The sequence below is a fragment of the Mauremys mutica genome, chromosome 3, assembly GCF_020497125.1.
Source record: "Mauremys mutica isolate MM-2020 ecotype Southern chromosome 3, ASM2049712v1, whole genome shotgun sequence".
Classification (NCBI taxonomy): domain Eukaryota; kingdom Metazoa; phylum Chordata; order Testudines; family Geoemydidae; genus Mauremys; species Mauremys mutica.
The window spans coordinates 90,394,132-90,414,651 of NC_059074.1; the positions used below are offsets into that span (position 1 = coordinate 90,394,132).

The following is a 20,520-nucleotide window of genomic DNA, read 5'->3' on the forward strand; positions in this document are numbered from 1 at the left end:
CTGGAAAAAAAAATAGGCCTATCAGTATATATGTGAATAGAGAAAGGTAGTTCACCCCAACCCCTTCAGATGATCAGATTATCCCTGAAGCATGAGATTTAATACCTTTTAGCTATAATTTATCTTACTTAGTGTCAGAAATTGTTAATGGTCAAAATATCAATAGCTTTTAAAAACTCTAGCTATGGCATCTGTTTCGACAGCTTCCGGATGGCAGTGAATTCCACAGGCTATGTATGGCAGAAAGAAATTTTTCCTTTTATTGGTTTAGGTTTGCAGCCCTTTAGTTTTACCAAGAATTGCTTAATCTCCCTGCCTGATCTTCAAGAGGATTCCTGGATAACTTACATACATCAAAAGATGTCCTTTTATTCCCTCTTTGTGGGCTTATACATACATGTCCACAGGACAATATAATCAGCTGCCTTATTCTTCCCTTGATCTAATCTACACATGGCATTTCTACCATCACTACTGGAAACTCTGAACGTGGAAGTAAACAGGATGTGACCATAAATTTCAGTGGTTCATAGGACAATGACATCGTACTTTAAGATTGGATAATGTTCTATAAACCTTAATTATATTATATTCTATAAACCTTTTATATTGGTGTAGGTGTGCATTATGCTCACTGTATGATAAAAATAAACAGTTTATCTTCCCCGGAGGACTAACAGACTAAGGGCACATGCTGAAATGTTCCAGAATAAACATTACAGTATACAGACATATACACTCCAGCACCTTGGTGAGACTCTTCAGCATTAATTGCACTGTTAACATTTTGAAAGAATTATCACATCCTCTGCCTTCTCCCCAAAATTAAAAGAGAAATTGAATAAGTGGTGAACTCTTAACATTGTGGAACATACCTGTGCTAAGAAGCTAAAGTAACATAGATATCTCAGGACATAAAAGGCAATAATTTCTGTCTTTTTCTTTCATCTTAATTAAGGTTGAGTGTTTCCAGTCTAACAGATCTGTCTCATTTGCATATAATTTCCAAAAACTTTCACTTTGGGGCTGAAATTGTCCTGCCTGGTCTCTTTTTCAGGATGCTTTTTAAAAAAAAACAATAATTTAGAGCAAAAATGGGCTAGCTATTTTTCAAAGTGAAGGGTAAATATTAGGGTGACCAGATGTCCCGATTTTATAGGGACAGTCCTGATTTTTGGGTCTTTTTCCTATATAGGCTCCCATTACCCACCACCTCCGTTCCGATTTTTCACATTTGCTATCTGGTCACCCTAGTAAATATATATACACTTTTCTCATGACAAGAATTGTTTGTAGACATTTTTATAAAGCTCTAGTGTGCCTCATTGCTTTGTGGTACAAACAAGAAAAATTGGCAGGAAGATAGTTCTCAGATAAGAGACACATGCCTGGTGGGGACCTGGTGAAAACCCATTGTGATTTGGTCAAATTGTAATGGTTTAAAATATACTTATATTTGCGATGTTTGTTTTTTATATATAAAATAAACAATTGTTTGCCAACTGTCTCCCAACATGCCATTGGCACTGTAATGTGGCACACGTAAATATACAGGGCAATTTTCTAGTCAGTGAGTGAGCTCTCAGTGACCTGCTGACCCTTGGCATAAGGACATAAGAGAGTTTAATGGAATTTCTCAGTCAGCGTGTGGAATATGAATAAAATGAATGAAAAATTAATGAAATTCTTCACAAAATGTTTAAACCCTTCTAGTTGACACAGCTGTTTGGCAGCTTCAGGAGAGAAGCCAAGGACTGAATCGTCCATTGAGACTGAGACTTCTAGACCTTACTTCCATTGAAGTAAAGAGAAATTTTGCTACAGAATTCAGTGAGAGCAGGATTGGGCCCACAGTCCCTCCAAAAACAGAGTTGAGCCATACCAGCTGGAGCAGGGTGAGGAAATTTGCATTGTCACTGCTTGAGTGCTACTTTTTCTGTAGACTTGTCTCTGTGGCTGTTAATGGATCACTGCTCACAAACATTATCATTTTATAGTTTATAAAGCCTTTTGTGGGTAATGCTGAGACAAGAGAAAAACAAAGACCCTGTTACAGATGAGGAGGAGCTTTCTGCTGTAGACAAGAAAAATTTACAGGAGGAAAATTAAGGAATAAGCCATTGACCTGATCATTCCCTCTCAAGATCCACATGCAGAGGGAAATCCCAGACATGGATTTTCCCCTCCTCTGTAGAAAGAAGGCAACACATACCTCGCTCATCACAGGTAACATCAGGGATACTTTAAAGATCCAGAGATCTGTGTGGAGGGAGAATGGGCCAAGGATGGATCTTGGCTCTCAGAACAGGGGGAAAGACTTACAAATTGTTCCCCCTCACTTGCACCAGCCCTACAGAGCTCAAAGCAGAAATGCAGTATTACTCAAAACATAACCCCTTATTTTGTGGATCCCAGAGCCAAAAGTTATTGAATTGTCCTCACAGCTTGTTCTGCAGGAACATGGAACAACTGGGGAGAAAACACCATAAGAGGAAGCCCAGAGTCTTCCTCTTTAGCTCCTATCCACCTGGGATGAGACAACTGGGCCTTAAATTATGAACACTTTCTTGGTCCTGTACCACTGGAAATGTGGTAAAAGCTTTCAAGTGTTTCACAAATTTTCAATTCCAAAAAGAATGAGTATCAAAACTTGGAATTCTGTGGCAACCTTCTCCATATTATAGTTAACACAAACCAAAATGTAATTAAAAAAAAATATTTCCATCAAACTTTTAAAGAACTTGTACCATCCAGCATCAGTGAACTGCATCAAAAAGTTCAGAAAGTTAATTTGGGTGGGTTTTTTTTTTGTTTTAAAAAGCTGCTTGTTTTCATGTAAGTTATGTGAAGGAAGGAAAAAAAGGCTTCAGTATCTGTTTTGGGTGGAGTGTTTATTTTAATGTTTTAAATACAGGGTCACAGAAGATACAGAGGTTTTATAGCCCACTATAAAACAGCTCTTTATCTTTTTTCCACTAATTCCATGGTGTCACATTTAACAAAACTAGGAAACTGCAGATAATATGGATGTTTGCAGATTAGACATCAGGCAATAAATAACACTAATTTCACAGGCCTACAAATATAAAGGCCCCTTATCATTGTTTAAGCCTCTCACTCTTTGTAATGCTTGCTGACACTTTAACCCAGGCAAATTAAGGTATTGTTTTTGCTGCCTTCTCCCATAGACAAAGCACACAGTCATAATATCCTTTTATCAGATTTCATGGTATAAAAGGACTTCTGGTGCCTAAATTCATACTGTGGTGTTATGAACAGGGATGGTTTCAGAGTTCTTGTTTTGGAAGATGCACTTGTCTTATGTTTTACTCATTTTGTTTCCTCTTTACAATGGTCTAAGTACCACCTGCCCCAGAAGATGCAATTGTGATTCTACACAGTCAGTGCAATGCTACCGGGTTCTACAGGTACCTAGAGAGATTCCTGCTAACGCCAGGCGGCTTTACATCAGCCACAGCAAAATCAAACACCTCCAGGTAGGATAAATCCCAGTTTAAATAACTTCCATTTTCAATTTAAATCAAATGATCCATTATGTTTCTGCATGGCGGTGACTTCAAAGTCAAACCCAGTGAGAGATTTATTCTAGCTACTAATGGTTAGGTACAATTGTGCCAGGTCTGTCTTTGTTTTTCCTATTCTTTACTATTACTAATTATTATTATTATTATGTTGTTGTTGTTTCCATAACTATGGTATCTGACCCCCTGTTTGTACTGCTTGGCTGATTTGTTTATGTGATTAATAAACCAGTGATTAATTATGTTGATCTTACATATATACATTTTATAATCAATAAAAGAGAGCCAAATCTTGATCAGTTTTTAAACAGTAAAACTCCTATTGATTCAAGAGCTACCTTATATCTTCACTTAGAAGTGATGGCATTCTCTTAAATGCAATTAATTCCTTCTTTAGCTAAATCAAGTAGCTTAACAAAATAAAAGAAGTTTCTGTGATGAATATAACTGCAGTACTTTCCTGTGAGTAGTACATCTACTATTAAAAACTGCATGGTGAGGGTTTGACTACTCAGGACCTGATCCTGCACTTCTGAAGTCATCCTGCACTTCTGAAGTCAATCGGACTTTTGCATTTGATGTCAATAAAAGCAAAATTGGGCCCTAAATGATCTTATTAAACAAGAGCAATTTATAAACGAAGTTGCTACCTATTTATTATTGTGGTGGTCATAAGCAGTAAGAGGTTAAAAGAGTGTGACTCAGTTCATTCTGAGGTTCACTAGGCATCACTGATTTCCGCTAGTTCTGTACAAAAGTCAGTACCACATGATGCTTTATTGTGGCACATTCTGGAATAGGTTCTCTTTAGTCCCACTGCAAAAATATTGCTATAATAAATCCAATTTACACAGATAGACAATAGGGAAATAAAACCATCTGCGTTATACATGCTGTATGTGCCAATTGTGTATGAATAATTTCCTAAGAAATTGTCTGTTTAAAAGAGAGACATTTTTACTGAGGTTCATATTTTGGGTTTATTCTCAGGATTCAATAAACGGGGCTAACAATTGCTTTGGAGCAATGTCTGGGATTCCTGTTGCTCGGGCTGTTAAATAATCTCTATTTTGAGAGTAATATGGCAATTTAGCCATATCATACAGTTCACTTCTGCTGTTTCCCAGCCGTTATTAATCCCCAAATTCCTCTGTCATAGATCAAATATCTAGAAGAGTCAAAGCTCACCTGCATACTTGTGGTGTAGTGATACAGCCCAGTTAATTAATTCCTTCTGCAGCCATGTCTCTTTGCTCTTTATTAAGAAATATAACAAAATACTGTCAAAGAAAACTAGTATTTACATTTCAAGACAAGTAAGAAAAATGGATTGCTCTTTATCAGTTTAATTGCCCATTTCTGTCAACTAGTATTCACTAATAGTAGCAAAGCAGACTTGGATTACGCCTTTTAAGAACACAGGTATTTTTTATGAGACATTTAAATGTTTGCTGTGAACATGTAAGACACCCAACTATGTTGCAGTGTAATGAAATAAATGCCAGCAAATTATACCTGAAACCATCTGATAAGGCATTTTGTCATTTTATAAATTCCCCGAGCTGAACAATCAGAATGCCTTACATTTACTATTAAGTTTGCACTGAATATGGTATAAATATCTTTATTCTATCAGGCTGTAATTATCCGGGCTCTTTAATTAGGATTACTCTCAGCTATTGCACATATATTTCACTTTTCTTTCCATGTGACAAACTTTGTTTAAAATAAAACTTAGGCCCTGATTCTCTAAGCACTTATGCCCATGTGCTTAAATTTACATATGTAAAGTTACATATCTGAGTAATCCCATTTGGCGCATATGTAAGTGTTTACAGGATATGCATCTGAATTTTACAGGATATGGGTCTGAATTTCCACATTTAAAATAAATGCTTTTTTTTCTATGGCAGCTTTAAAAGAAAGCTAACTTATTTTTTGATTCCTTATCTTTCTCACTTTATTGAAACTGAAAGAATTTTTTAAAAATTGAATTTACATATAATCATTTATGCTGTTTGTTCACCTTCTGCATTTTGCTCAGTTTGAACAGTGACTGCAGACTGGTTGCTTTCATTTTAAATATTAGACCATTTCTAATTAGATTAATTTATGGTTTGCATCTACTAGCATAATGTTGTTCTCAGCCATTACTGCCTGGACTTGTTTAAGAAGAATTTGCTTCCACTGACATAAAAGTAATAATGAAAATGTTTTTATTCAGCTAAAGCTTTGTAAATCCTTGTTTTCACAAGATCTGAATTTTTGACCTCAAACTTGTTGACAATGTCACTTCAAATTAAAGAGTGCCTAGTTAAACAATAAGAAGCACCGTGTAGCAGAGGGAGCTGATATTATTTCAAATATGTCTTGGCTTATTAACTTTCATTTGTTTGGTGACTGCAAAAAAGGATACATATGTAAGTGTCAGGAATAGAACAACAGAGAATGATACTACCGAAGCATACTAAATGGATGCAAAAGAAAATTATAATAATCCATATTAAGAACCATAATATCCTTCATCAGAGAATGAATGTGTGTGCACTGAAAAGAAATAAAAAGTACTTATTTATTTAACTCTTACTTAATAAGATGAAAATTAAGCTTCTTAGAGATCTAAAGGAATCAACTTAGCAAAAACAGGAAGAAGTTCACTTGGACCAGATATGTCAAATTTATGAAAGTTTGATCTCAGTATGAAGGGCTTCCATAAATCCTTATGACATACAAGTAGTCCTTACTCATCTGAGTAATGCCATTTATTTCAGAGGTACTCCTTTTGATTAAGAGAACAGGCTATTGTGTGGTGGTAACATACTGAATTAAAATGGGGTTGATGGGAAAGGTTCCATATTTATACTTTTTCAATGACTCCATATGAAATTTGTAAGGTCAAGGAATGGCTTTGCAAGAGAGTCAGTTAGAAGCTCAATTCTAAGCAGTTAGAAGCTAGTTGACAATTTTGATGAGAATGCAGAGACGATATAAAATCTGGCTCACCCTCCGTAGCTGTATAAAGTGTTACTCTGTGTTGTTAATAGAAGTAAAACTTGGATTTTGGAGGTAAAGTAAACCAATATGACTCAAGGACACACAGGGATTAGATATATTGAGTAAAATGGTGCATGGTTACAGCCATTTTTCTGATAACTGCTTTACTTTAAGATGCACAATGAAGCTGTATGGCTGTATCGTATCCTGTCCTGGCAGGCTCAAAGAAGAGAGAGCACAGATGCTACCCAGTACATCCTCTGCAAACAATTCCTATTAGCCAAGGCAGGATTTGACAGGGAAGGCCCAGAGGGATGTGCTGTGGAACATGTTTTGCTGTTCCTCTGAGTAGGAGCAAAGTGTGCCTCTAGCTAGTGACAATGAGTCCTGTGGCACCTTAAAGACTAACAGATGTATTGGAGCATAAGCTTTCGTGGCTGAATACCCACTTCATCAGATACATGTAAAACTACATCCTACATACAGATCCAGACTAACAGGTCTATCCCTCTAATACTCTAGCTAGTGAGTCATTTGGAAAAGTGGTGTTCATGTGTAGCATTAGCTAGACATCTCTCCCTAGTGCTCTTGAGTACCATAGCGAGATCTCTGCTGTGTGCATGGGTGGAGCGAGGAGAAAGACAACTATCCTCATCCTTCCCCCTTGTAGAATAGGGCAGGATGTAGTTCTTAGTCTGAAGGGTTTTTTGGTTAATCCCACTAAATTCATTCTGAAAAATCAAACACCTTACGTTGCATTGTAGTGTTACTCAAGCTTTTAAAGCTACTCAGCACCATTGCTTAAGTAAATCAGTGTTCTCTGAGAATTCCTGGATTCTTTTTTTCAATTGCTTCTCATATCTGCATGTTAAGGGGAACTGCCACCGTAATTTAAGTCTCATTAATTCAGCGTACAAAAAGAGCATTGTAAGTGAGAGATCTCCACTAAGGAAGAAAAATAATAAAACAATCAGCATCATCCTACTTATGAAATTCACAGCCACATCTAAGCTTCATTTACCACTGATAAACATCTGTTTATTTCTGACTTATGAAAATTCAGTGGAAGTAGAGAGAAGCCTGAGCTAGAACGTTCATTTTCAAATCTAAACTGCTCTCAAGTTCAGAGAGCTTGGATCTGGGGTTTTGGGTCCATCTCAGAATGTAAGTTTTATAAAATTGAGAGCTAGATTGTGGTTCACAGCCAAAGCCCATGGTAGGGAGGTGTGAGATGAGACTTACGCTATCTCCGCCTCTGGCTTCCAGACAGCATCACTACTCTAGGAAAGGATGGAGTATGCACTTCTATCTGCACCAGGGAGCTCTGCAGGCCAGCAAATGGGGGAGAGGAACATGGGTCCACCTTAATCCCATCCATTACAATGACTTGTGCTTATACAGATGCTAGTCATGAACATGCACTGGGCTACCCTATGCAGGAGTGCAAGGAATGCTATTTATTTCCCATTGCCCCAAACATGTGCATCTGCAGAGCCAGCCACAAACTGGATCTAAATAATAAAGTAGCATTCCAGAACTGCAAACAAACAGCAATTGAAATGTACCTGGCTGCAATAATATCTGTATTTATTGTCTGTTGTTTTCTCTGCAGTTCATCATTAATCATATTGTAGGAATAAACATTAGCAATAGTCAGATCATATAGAAAAGTAAAAGGTAGTAAGGAGGTTCCATAAACTGGATAGTATATTATCACATTAATTTGTTCTGTTTTTTTCTTTTTTCTCTAAGATCTCTGACTTCAGTAGAATATCTTGCCTGGAAGAGCTTATCCTGTCTTGCAGTGGAACAGAATCGGTAGAAGATAACACCTTCAAAGCTCTGAGCACCTTGAAGATCCTGGAACTCTGGAAGAATAAATTAAGGCGCATACCCACTTCCCTCCCATCCAGCCTTGAAGTATTAAAACTTGGTGACAATTCAATTAGTGTTCTGCATGAGTCGGATTTTGAAGGCTTAAAGAAATTAAGGGTGCTTGACATTCAAAACAACTTGATTTTGGCAGTCTCTTTCAGCACACTTTCCTCCCTTTGCAGTTTACAGAGTCTGACTTTGGATGGTAATAATATGGAATCTGTGTCTGGGCCACTTAAGCTTCCCGAACTGAAGTATCTGAGTATGGAGAATAACAAACTACATTCTTTCTCAGGCAGCTTCTTTGCACCACTCCAACATTTACAATTTCTCAGATTAACTGGCAATCTTCTGACCAAGGTCCCTCTTAACCTGCCTAAGTCCCTGCTTTCATTAAAACTAGAGAGAAACCAACTCAAAATTATAAGATTTCGAGACATGAAACACCTGGAAAACCTGTCTGAGCTTTTCCTCTCTGAAAATCAGCTCTCATCAGTTGATGGTGCCCAGCTTCTTCCTAACTTAACCACCCTGGAGCTGTCCAGGAACCACCTCCAAACCATGCCACTCAGACTATCAGCCAGACTACAGAAACTTGACTGTAGCAATAACTTCATTCAGAGAGTGACAGCCCAGGGCTTCCAGGATCTACGAGACCTCAAGCATTTGTTTCTTGACAACAACACTGTCAGCACGTTTGAGGCTGGAGCACTTCATGCATGTGCACAACTATCTAACCTAGCACTGGAACAAAACCTGCTTATTTCCATTCCATTAAGGCAAGTGAATCTGAAGATAGCTGGTAAATGAAGGTCATCATCTCTCTCTCTGCATGCTGCCTAACCTGGCAGAAATGGGACTGCAATTGTCGAAGCTGGGGGAGCAGCAGCTGTGCTGCCTCCCCTCCACTCACTTCTCAGTTTTTGGTCTCCATCAGTATGCAGGGCTGCTCTATCATGCCATTGCTAAGCTACTGGGACTTCTTTGTTGGAGTTAGGGCTGACCCAGTGGGTGGTCTCTCTCATCATTCACCCCCTCTAGGACTCTCCTTAATTGCCCTGAAGTCCATGGCATTTCTCATTGATTTTGGGACATTCATATGTTCGCTTAATCTCTCCCCCTGCCTGCTCCACAGATGTGTGTGGGTGTGAGAAGGAAACCCTGCTCCCTAACAACTAAAAGATCTGCAGCAAACTTAATAAATCGAAGTTAATAGTTGCTTGGGTCCTATGTAGGTATTTAGGCAGGGATCTGTGGATCCCTCATAACCTTTAGTTCAGCAGTCAGGGTACTCACCCTGGATGTGGGAGATCCTTGTTGAATTCCCCTCTCTGCCTGATGAGGAGAAGGAAGTTGAACAAGGATTTGTCACCTCTCAGGTGAGTGCCCTAGCCACTGGACTATGGGATAGTCTGCTGTAGGTCTCTCTCAATCTCTCATGTTGAAGCCATTCCACTTTTTATTAAGACAGTATTAGAATGACTCTGTAGTCTAGTTGTTAGGGCATTTACCTAAGTGGTAGGAAACACCTGTTCAAATCCCTTCTCTTTTTTTAAACCGGGGGGGGGGGGGGTGTCCCCTGAACAAGGGGTCTCCTACATTTTAAGTGAGTAACCACTAGGCTAAATGTTATGAGGGAGGCTTCCTTCTCCACCCTGGCCCTTTTGTGTAGAATGAGGCATGCTCAGAACATGCCCACCTGATTGGGATTTCTCTGCCCATCTTCCTATGGTTTGCAGATGGCTCTGGGGTTTAGGTGTCCCAATGCCTGCCTGAGTCAGCAGTGCATGTGCCAGAGGGTGAAACTTATGCAATTAGGGAACTCTGACTCTGAAAACATAGGCACCGAGTTAGGTGCCTACAAAGATAAGTGGCAGCTGAGCAGAGATTTTGTGGATCACAATGGTGCCTAATAAATGGAACTTAGGCACCTAAGTCCCCATGTAGATCTGGCCCTTTTTGCACCAGGGCACCTTCACACAGATTTTATTTTTATTTACAGCAAAATTCAGTCCCACTAGTACACATGAACGTGATTAAAGAGACAGTAAAAGATGCAGTGAACTTTATGGAAACTTATTTTCCCCTGATGTCTGCAAAAAATTCCAATTGCCATCAGTAGTTGTTCTGTGCATGGAAAAGGCTAGCATTTAATTTATTTAAAATTTTAAGAGAACTGCCTGACTCATACTATTGGTTCTGGCTAGACTGCTTGGGAGCCTTTAATGTCCAGTCATTATCTTGAGTCACCTAGCAGTTAATAATGAAAGAGAACATTACCATCTGATAACCGTTGAGCGGGTCTCTGAAATGATTTTTTTCTCCTTCCTGTTCCTAGTAGAGAAATGTCTTTACCATGAGTCCACCGTCGTAACTGGCACTAACTGGCATCTTTGTTGGTAGTTGAAGCAAAGCAACAGAGCTGTTTCGAAAAAATTTGTGACCTCCATTGAATACATTTGTTTCTAATCTCTGGCTGCAACTGGAATAAGGGGGGAATGCTAAATATATACAAAAGAATGGCATAGAGAAGGTACAGCGATGCTCATCTTTACCCCCTCTTATAATGCAAAAGCAATGGAACGTTCCATGACACTGAAAGGCAGCAAGTTCAAAACTGATAAAAGGAAACATGTTTTGCAAACCAATATTTAACTTATCATTGCTAGAAGATAAAATTCCAAAAGCGTAGCATGGTTCAAACAAAGAAATTGGCTATTTATATAGATAACAATATTGACAATAGAATTTCACTCACACACACACACACACACATATACACACTCTTCCTAAAGGTTTATAAATCCCCATGCTTCAAAAGCATAAGCCAACCTCTAATTGAAGAATTTAGGAAGGAACTGCCTTGTGGGCAGAATATTCCATAATTGCCCACTTTGGGGTTTTCACACATTGTTCTGAAGCATCTGGTACTAGCCATTGTCAGAGACAGGATATTGGCCTAGATGGACCATGGTCTGATCCAGTATGGCAATTCCTATTTTCTAAATACCTGTACAATACGATGTTATAAAACATACCAATGTAACTGTGTAATATCAAGTATCAGAGGGGTAGCCGTGTTAGTCTGGTTCTGTAAAAGCAGCAAAGAATCCTGTGGCACCTTATAGACTAACAGACGTTTTGCAGCATGAGCTTTCGTGGGTGAATACCCACTTCTTCGGATGCAAGTGGTGGAAATTTCCTGGGGCAGGTATGTATAAGCAAGCAAGAAGCAAGCTAGAGATAACGAGGTTAGATCAATCAGGGAGGATGAGGCCCTGTTCCAGCAGCTGAAGTGTGAAAACCAAGGGAGGAGAAACTGGTTCTGTAATTGGCAAGCCATTCACAGTCTTTGTTTAGTCCTGAGCTGATGGTGTCAAATTTGCAGATGAACTGGAGCTCAGCAGTTTCTCTTTGAAGTCTGGTCCTAAAGTTTTTTTGCTGTAGGATGGCCACCTTAAGATCTGCTATTGTGTGGCCAGGGAGGTTGAAGTGTTCTCCTACAGGTTTTTGTATATTGCCATTCCTAATGTCTGATTTGTATCCATTTATCCTTTTCCTTAGAGACTGTCCAGTTTGGCCGATGTACATAGCAGAGGGGCATTGCTGGCATATGATGGCATATATTACATTGGTGGAAGTGCAGGTGAATGAACCGGTGATGTTGTGGCTGATCTGGTTTGGTCCTGTGATGGTCACATCACCACCACCCTATACCGAAAACCTACCGACCGCTATGCCTACCTTCATGCCTCCAGCTTCCATCCCGGACACACCACAAGATCCATTGTCTACAGCCAAGCACTGAGGTACAACCGTATCTGCTCTAACCCCGCAGACAGAGACCAACACCTAGAAAATCTCCACCAAGCATTCTCAAGACTACAGTACCCACACGAGGAAATAAGGAAACAGATCAACAGAGCCAGACGTGTACCCAGAAGCCTCCTACTGGAAGACAAACCCAAGAAAGAAACCAACAGGACTCCACTGGCCATCACATACAGTCCCCAGCTAAAACCCCTACAACGCATCATCAGGGATCTACAACCCATCCTGGACAATGATCCCACACTTTCACAGGCCTTGGGTGGCAGACCAGTCCTCGCCCACAGACAACCTGCCAACCTGAAGCATATTCTCACCAGCAACTGCATACCGCACCATAGTAACTCTAGCTCAGGAACCAATCCATGCAACAAACCTCGATGCCAACTCTGCCCACATATCTACACCAGCAACACCATCACAGGACCAAACCAGATCAGCCACAACATCACCGGTCTCCAAGGAAAAGGATAAATGGACACAAATCAGACATTAGGAATGGCAATATACAAAAACCTGTAGGAGAACACTTCAACCTCCCTGGCCACACAATAGCAGATCTTAAGGTGGCCATCCTACAGCAAAAAAACTTTAGGACCAGACTTCAAAGAGAAACTGCTGAGCTCCAGTTCATCTGCAAATTTGACACCATCAGCTCAGGACTAAACAAAGACTGTGAATGGCTTGCCAATTACAGAACCAGTTTCTCCTCCCTTGGTTTTCACACTTCAGCTGCTGGAACAGGGCCTCATCCTCCCTGATTGATCTAACCTCGTTATCTCTAGCTTGCTTCTTGCTTGCTTATATATACCTGCCCCAGGAAATTTCCACCACTTGCATCCGAAGAAGTGGGTATTCACCCACGAAAGCTCATGCTGCAAAACGTCTGTTAGTCTATAAGGTGCCACAGGATTCTTTGCTGCTGTGTAATATCAGTTTCTTTAACACCACTAAACTACTACATTTCATTTTATATTTTATGGACAGGGCAAAGTAAACAATGTAATAAAACTTCACTTGCAGCAGATCTTTAGCATCAGATTTCTGGAAGGTACTTGGTAGGAATTTTATAATTAGTGATTTAGTGGCATGTTAATTTGTTTGATTTCAGTCTAGCTTAATAGGAACATTTATTGCTTTCTAGTTTTGTAATTGCATTCACTATTGTCTAATCCATTTTATTTTTACAACATATAGTAGAGACAATTTAGGGAGAAGAAAGAGCTCTCTATTACTCTTTTAACAATATAACTTTTTAAAGATATATTGGGGATTTTTATTTTTAACTCTGCTGTGGGCATAAATTCTAAGGGAACACTTTAAAACCACAGAAGGGGACAATGAGCAGAAGTATATTTTATGTGCTTAATTTTGTGCACCCTTCACTTGGTACCTGAGGGTATGTACAAAAAATGAAAATAAGACTGTGATGGTACTACAGTGATATGATGACAACAGCTGCCATCCTGGAAGTCTGAATATGCAGAGAGCTGGCCATAGCCCCAATCAATACTAAAGCATGTGCTGAATGAAATTTAAGCAATTGCTTAAGGCCCAGCTTCACGCAGGTACTTAGGTGCATAACTCCCATTTTTAGGTGCCACTACAATCCATAATAAGATAGGTGGCACTTGAGCAGGTAACTCCATAGGCACCTGAATTCACTTGGCAACAAAGATTTTATAGTAAAAGTTCAGTAGGGCCTATGTTTCTACCACTGGGCACATGTACTGCTGCCTCAGTCTAAGCATCTATGGGCCAATCTTCCACCTAAGCCACACTGAGATCCACAAATCAGCAGAAGATAGGCCATCCTCTATTTAACTCACATGCAGGGCTGATCAAGTAGGTGTGCCCAGGGGGCTAACTCCACACAAAATAGCCTAATAGAAGAAAGGGAAAGCAAACAGCTGCCTTTAGCACAGTGGGTAGGATACTTCCCTGGGATGTGAGAGCACCCTGGCTCACAGCCCACAGCTGTCTGAGAAGAAAGGATTTGAACACAGATCAATCACCTCTCAGGTGAGTGTCCTAACCCCTTGACCATGGGATGGATAGTCTTATATGGGTCTCCCTCCATCTCTCATATTGAAGCTATTCAATTTTAATTAAATATTAATTGGGCCAGAGAGTGAAACTCACTCCATAGTCTAGTGGTTAAGACATTTACCCTAGAGGTAGCAGATCCTTTTCAAATTCCTTATCAAGTAAGACTTGAATTGGGGGTCTCCCATATCCCAGGTGAGTATCCAAACTACCAGGCTAAAGATCATAAGGGAGGTACCGTGCCTCTCTTACTTCCCCATAGCTATTTTATGTTGAGTGAGGCAGATACCTAACTCATTCTCATCTAAGCTACCTGACTCCAGGAGATGGGTTCCCAGCTCTGAATAGCAAGCAGAGATAGGTATCTTCCTGCAGTTCAGACTTAAGTGCCTATCTCTGTGAAAGAAGCGGGCTTCAGACATACCCATCTCATCAGCATTTCCCATTTGCTCGCTTAGGTGGATCCCATTCTTAGGAGACTATGTCTCCCCATGCATTGTATAGGGAGCCTAGGTGCCTGACTCAGGCTTTTGTGGATTGCTATGTTGTTCTAGTGATTTAATAGGTATTTAAAAGCCAGGTGTTTCAATGCCTACATCCCTTTGTGGATCCACGTCCAAGTGCTTTTCTGAAATGGGTCACCTGAGAGCAGCGTTACTTTCATCGAGCCAGCCTCTGGGTTTCTGTCCCCTGCCTGACCAAGTCTCAAGAGTGGGGAGGGAAACTACCAGTTCATTGCTCTCTGTGATGGGTGAGAAGGAAACATGACTTTGCCCTGGACTACATGAGGGAGAAGAGAACACTCCCAACTCTCCCTAGACTCCCTGCAGATGGAGGGGATGGGGGGGAAGTTAGTAAGAATAAAACTGCGCTAAGCAGCAATTGCACCCATAACATATACAACTACCTCCAGGGCTCTTGCTGCTGGTGATACAGCGCTGGATGAGGAGACCCCCCACTCCCTCAGCTCTTAGAGGGAGGGGTGGGAATGCTAGAACTAGATAGTTATCACCTCCAGCTGCAGCATAGCTGTCACAGTCAGCCCTTTGATGCTGTGTGGAGCTTCTGATAGCAGTAGGATCAGCTAGATACTTGAACATAGTTACTCTTTTAAAATAAACACTACTTAAGATCAAACAATATGGCCACAAAACCTCAACCTGACTTCAATGTGACTATTTATATGCTTAAATCAAGCATGTGCTTAAATCTATGCTGGATCAGCACCTTACACTGTAATCTCTTTGGGACAGGGACCTTGAGTGAAATCCTGGTCCCACTGAAGTCAATGGCAAAACTCTCAATTGTTACAGTGGAACCAGGGTTTCACTCCACCTTATCATTATTGTATGTCAAAGCACCATGTGTATCAACTACCAGCATAAACCATGTTTTTTTGCCAAATATTTTTATCATGGTCACACAAGCAAAAGGTAAGATCAAAGTCTTACCAGTATAAAGCATATGGAATAATCCATTATTCTATCATCTGGGTCCATAAGACCAAATTTTACAGCCTTATTCATGTAACATTCTCATAGATGTCAAGGGGAGATTTGCATCAGTATGACAGCAAGTTTTGGACCATGGTATAATATTTAGCCTCTCGCAAATAAATACTTCTACATCTGAATATCCCAATGGTCCCTCCTCAGTTATTTTCAATGATATATCAGATCACTGCAGAACAATATACTATCACATTTGGTGTTAGTGGAGAGTCACTGCTCAATTATAAATCATTCCAGTTAAAATTCTTTATAATTCCCAAGGAAATTATATGTAACAGACTTCCTTTAAATCTCATATTGCCACTCCTCACCTCAGCAGCTTGGGCACCAGAATAGTAAATTGTCTTTTGGATTAACTTCAAATGGATTTAATTAAAATTGTTTTCTATGCCAAATTAACTTGCTTCTTTATTAAACAGCTTTCACCCACAGATTTGGAGAAAAATAGAAGATAAAAAACGAATAGTACAGCGTTTGAAATATAAGAGCTTTAGTCATATCATATATGTATAAAAACAGAAATGAAACTGACCAGTCTAGTTTCATGTCCAAGGTGACTGAGTACGAAAGTAAATAAGCAATATATATGGTGAAAAGTAAATCATATTTCATTCATAGTTGTTTGCAGTGCTATTGGAGCCACCTTGGTCCCAGGATATGAGAGAGACAAGATAGATGAAGTAATATTGTTTATTGGACCAACTTCTGTTGGTGGAAGATACAAGCTTGCAAGCTGCTCAGAGCTCTTCTTCAGGTTTGGGGAAGCAAAAGTGTTCTTCCCCAGACCTGAAAAGAGCTCTGTGCAGCTTAAAAGTGTGTACCTTCCACTAAGAGAAGTTGGTCCAATAAACAATATTACCTCACCTACCTTGTCTCCATAAGATTTCATTCAGCTACTCAAGTGTTTTTTAACAAAACAGGTAAGAGGCATTTCTATTTTTTTTAAATAAAATATATTGTCATATACATGGGCAATTTCATTCGGGTTCTTCCTACCTGGTGTGCTCAATTTCTGAATCTGATGCTAACTCCCTTTCCCCCCCACCCCAATTTTCTAATCCGTGCAATATATTGCACGGACTTTCAACCAAAATCATCCAAAGAAGGGCTAGGGGAGCATGTCCTTAGGCTTCTCTAGATATTTTATGTTTGGCACTATTATAAATTTGCCTTATGCATGTCTATGACATGGGACACCATGTATCTGCTTCTAACTTTATTGAAAACCCAGTTGGAATAAAATACTTTTTTTCCAAATAGGACTAAAATTGCTGTTTATTTCAATTAAATGCATTCAGTATACATCAGAACTGTAATACTTTGGGGAAAACAATTCAAAGGAAAAAAGATGGTGGACCCACAGTTTAAAATAAGAAATCATCCCAAAGTAAAAGTTCAGACAAATAAAGCCTAAAATTATGCATAAGAATGTTCCAGGGCCACACCTCTTCCGTAGTGGGGCACATTATTTACTTAATTTTTAAATGGTGGACAACAAAGGCTGATGGCCCATAATCTATGTGTGTTTCGACTAACCTTCAGCTTCCCTCCCTGCATAATCAACACCAGCAGAATCAGTAAGATAAATATATTCATCTTGTTTTGTTTTTTCCAGACTTCCAGATACTCTAGCCAGGTTGGATCTAAAAGGAAATGACATACAGGATGTTGCAGAACGAGAGCTAAAGGACTTGAAACAGCTCCAGGTTTTAAATCTACGGAACAACAAGATATCTGCCTTGGATCGAAAAGTCCTGGAAAATCTGCCTCGTCTCAGGTACCTGTATTTGGATGGAAACCCTTGGAATTGCACCTGCGACCTTCTGAGAACCAGAAGAGCGCTGATGGCCAAAGGGACAGATGTCAGAGGAGGACAGTGTGCAGCACCAGCAGAAAGCCAAGGCGAAAGTTGGATGTCTTCCAAAAAGATTCTGCAGCGGTGTGAAGACCACCTCTCTTCAACTGAACGAGGCAAAGAGGTCAGAAAAAAAATGAAGACTGATGACCTCTCCAGTGAAGGTGTAAACATGGATGATGATTATTATGATTATGAAATAGATTAATCATGTAACTATGATGAGCCTTAGAGCTATCTTTCTTAATTCAGCAATGATATTTGCAGACAAAGAGCCTGCTAGGCTACCATTGACATTTCATCTTTTATTTTATACTACAAGACTTAGTGATTTGGTGCAGGTGGGGATGTAAGGTGTTTTGAAAATTGTAAGATGCCTCTTTTTTAAAAAACTACTTTTTGTTTAATATTATATGTGTGTAGAAAATAAGAGTACCAGTACTAGCAGCTAGAAAAGTTTGGCACATTCAAACAAAATGGTGGCAATTAACTGGGTCTGCTAGCTCTGCATGGGGCTCAGACAAGCATGCAAATAGTTCCATGGAAGTCCTGTAAATAAAATCCACACCTACCTCACAAGGGCTTTATGATATAAACACCAGCTCTGATATATACACGAGTGCAGATCTTATTGAACAGTTCCCAAAGTGCTTGAAAACCAAACAGAACAGAAATACACAAACACTACAAACCAGTGAATTACAAACAACAATCTAAGGGCTTTCCTGCCAGTTCATAAATCTCAGCTGAAAACTGAGCAGTGATAGCAGCAAATTACTTTCCAAACAAACAGTCTCAATTATCCACTGTTTTCTGGTGCCATTCAGTTACTTAATAATCACTCACATTCATAAAGTCTGTTTTTTCAGGTGGCAGACCTCAGTTATTTGGTTGTCACCTATGAAAGTATCAATAGTATTTGTAATTAGAGCTATATGGGTCACATGATTAAATACGGTGACATGAGGAATTTGGGGTTTTTCAACTTTTTTTTTTAAACAAGACATCAGACAAATATTTTGGTAGAGAGAGATGTTTATGGCAGCAGTATGTTTAGGCAAACAATTTTAGTGGTTACTAGGTGACTTATCTGCTTATATTGGATTGTGTATTAATTAAAAAAAGATCCCAAAGTACTTTTTTCTCCATAAGAAAATTATTTTCATGTTACACTAATTCTCACCCATTGTTTATAATGATAGATTCTTTTAACAATTTATTTTAAGTGCCCGCCTAGTATTATTTTAGGCACCCAGCCTGTCTTACTGTCAGAAGATATCAGTCTCACAGCAAAGGACTAACTTGATGGAGCTTGCTCTCTCTTTTGAGAGATACAAGATATATTACAGGCAGTCTGCAGATTTCTACAAGCACAAGTTGTAGGAATCCAGTAGACAGGGATTTCATTTGACAAACATTATTCATACAAACTGGGATATATTGCCGGAGTACTGAATTCAGTTGCACCTTTTGCCTTTAGATCAGAAAAATCAGGCTGATCTCTGATTCTGGGTGGGAGATACTCTTCACTTAGCTGTGGCTGAGTGCAGCAAAAACAAGTACAGAATCTGCTCTGGATCAACAAACGGACTTCTCAGTGGCTAGAAAATCATGAGAACTATAATGCGATCCATAAAGCTTGAGTTAGGTGCCTAAGCTCCCTATACAATGAAGGGAGAGAGACAGATGCCTTAGAATGTGATCCACAAAAGGGCAACTTCCTGCCTAAACTAGTCAATAGGAGATGGCAACAACTGAGGGTGGAGGGGTGGTGGTATCTAAGCCCCCTGCCACCTCTCATAGAAATAGGAGCTTATCTGTGTTAGCGATCCACCATTAAGAACTCCTCTCTTGGGGGCTTAGATGCCTAAGCTGTTTCTTGTGAGAATGAGTTAGATAGGGTTACCATATTTGAACTTTCAAAAAAAGAGGACACTCCATGGGGGTGGGGGGAAAAACACACAGCCCCACCCCGCCAGAGCGCTGCCGGCGCAGCACGCTGAGGCTGCGGCGGTGTGGGGAGCAGGGGAGGGGCTCTGGCTGCTTGAGGTCCTGATGCAAGTGGCTCAATCCGGCCCGGCTGCTCTGTCAGCCACACCGCACTCTGCATTGGGAGGGAAATCCCAGATCTTTTTAGATTTTTACAAAGTCTTCCTGGACGGCTATTTAAAACCCCAAAATCCGGACATGTCCGGGATAATCCGGAAGTATGGTAACCCTAGAGTTAGATACCTGCTTCACTCAAAACAGCTACAGGAGGAAGAGGAGCAGCCCACTGTATAAATTTTAGCCAAGTGGTTAGCACACTAAGCTAGGCTGTTGGAGACCCAAGTACACTTTTACTCCTGTTTGCATGATGAGGAAAAAGGATTTGAACAGAAGTCTCCCACATTTCAAGGAAGTGCTCAAACAACTGAGCTATCAGGTATTCTGATGGGGGAATCTGTCAGCCTTAGTCTCCTGTTGAAACTGTTCCACTGAAGCCCTCTCCAGAGACTGCTATTCAAATCTTTTCTGCCCCTCAGGAAGAGATGAGAATTTAATCTAGCCTTAAAGTTATAAGGTGGGTGCTGCCAGCCCCACGAACCAAATTTTGAATCAGATCTGATACACAGTTTCTGAGCATGCCTACGGGATCAAGCCCCACATGCAAGACAGATGCTCCTCTGCCTATCTTCTTTTGGTCTGAGGATCGTTCTTACATGCTTATTTGAGAGAGAAGCATCCAGGTGGTGCCTTGAGTGATGCAGCAGTGCACATGCCTAGAGGCAGGAATTTAGGCATCAAGAGAACTTTTATCCTGAAAATCTAGACAGAGTGAGTTTAGGGTTAGGCAGCAGTTGAGTGGGAGTTTTGTGGATTGCAGTGG

At 40.0% G+C, this 20,520-nt stretch overlaps 1 protein-coding gene and 1 long non-coding RNA gene across 6 annotated transcripts in view; one reads left to right on the plus strand and one right to left on the minus strand.

Moving 5' to 3' along the window:
- LOC123366405 overlaps positions 1-20,520 on the minus strand; it is a 35,735-nt gene that overhangs the window by 13,458 nt on the left and 1,757 nt on the right. The window contains exons 1-2 of one of the 5 annotated variants that reach the window (XR_006578060.1): positions 17,333-17,745; positions 4,731-4,797 (exon numbers count right to left, since the gene is read on the minus strand). This is a non-coding gene — a long non-coding RNA (uncharacterized LOC123366405). Of the gene's footprint in view, positions 1-4,730; positions 5,936-5,958; positions 6,090-7,778; positions 7,847-17,332; positions 17,746-20,520 lie in introns of those variants that run through there. The other 4 variants (XR_006578061.1, XR_006578062.1, XR_006578059.1 and 1 more) reach the window with 4 other exon arrangements.
- LOC123366404 (nephrocan-like) lies at positions 3,305-18,772 on the plus strand. Its single transcript, XM_045009839.1, has 3 exons — positions 3,305-3,497; positions 8,289-9,190; positions 17,412-18,772. Exons 1-3 carry the CDS (start codon positions 3,309-3,311, stop codon positions 17,857-17,859), a joined length of 1,539 nt encoding a protein of 512 aa, XP_044865774.1. The 5' UTR covers positions 3,305-3,308; the 3' UTR covers positions 17,860-18,772.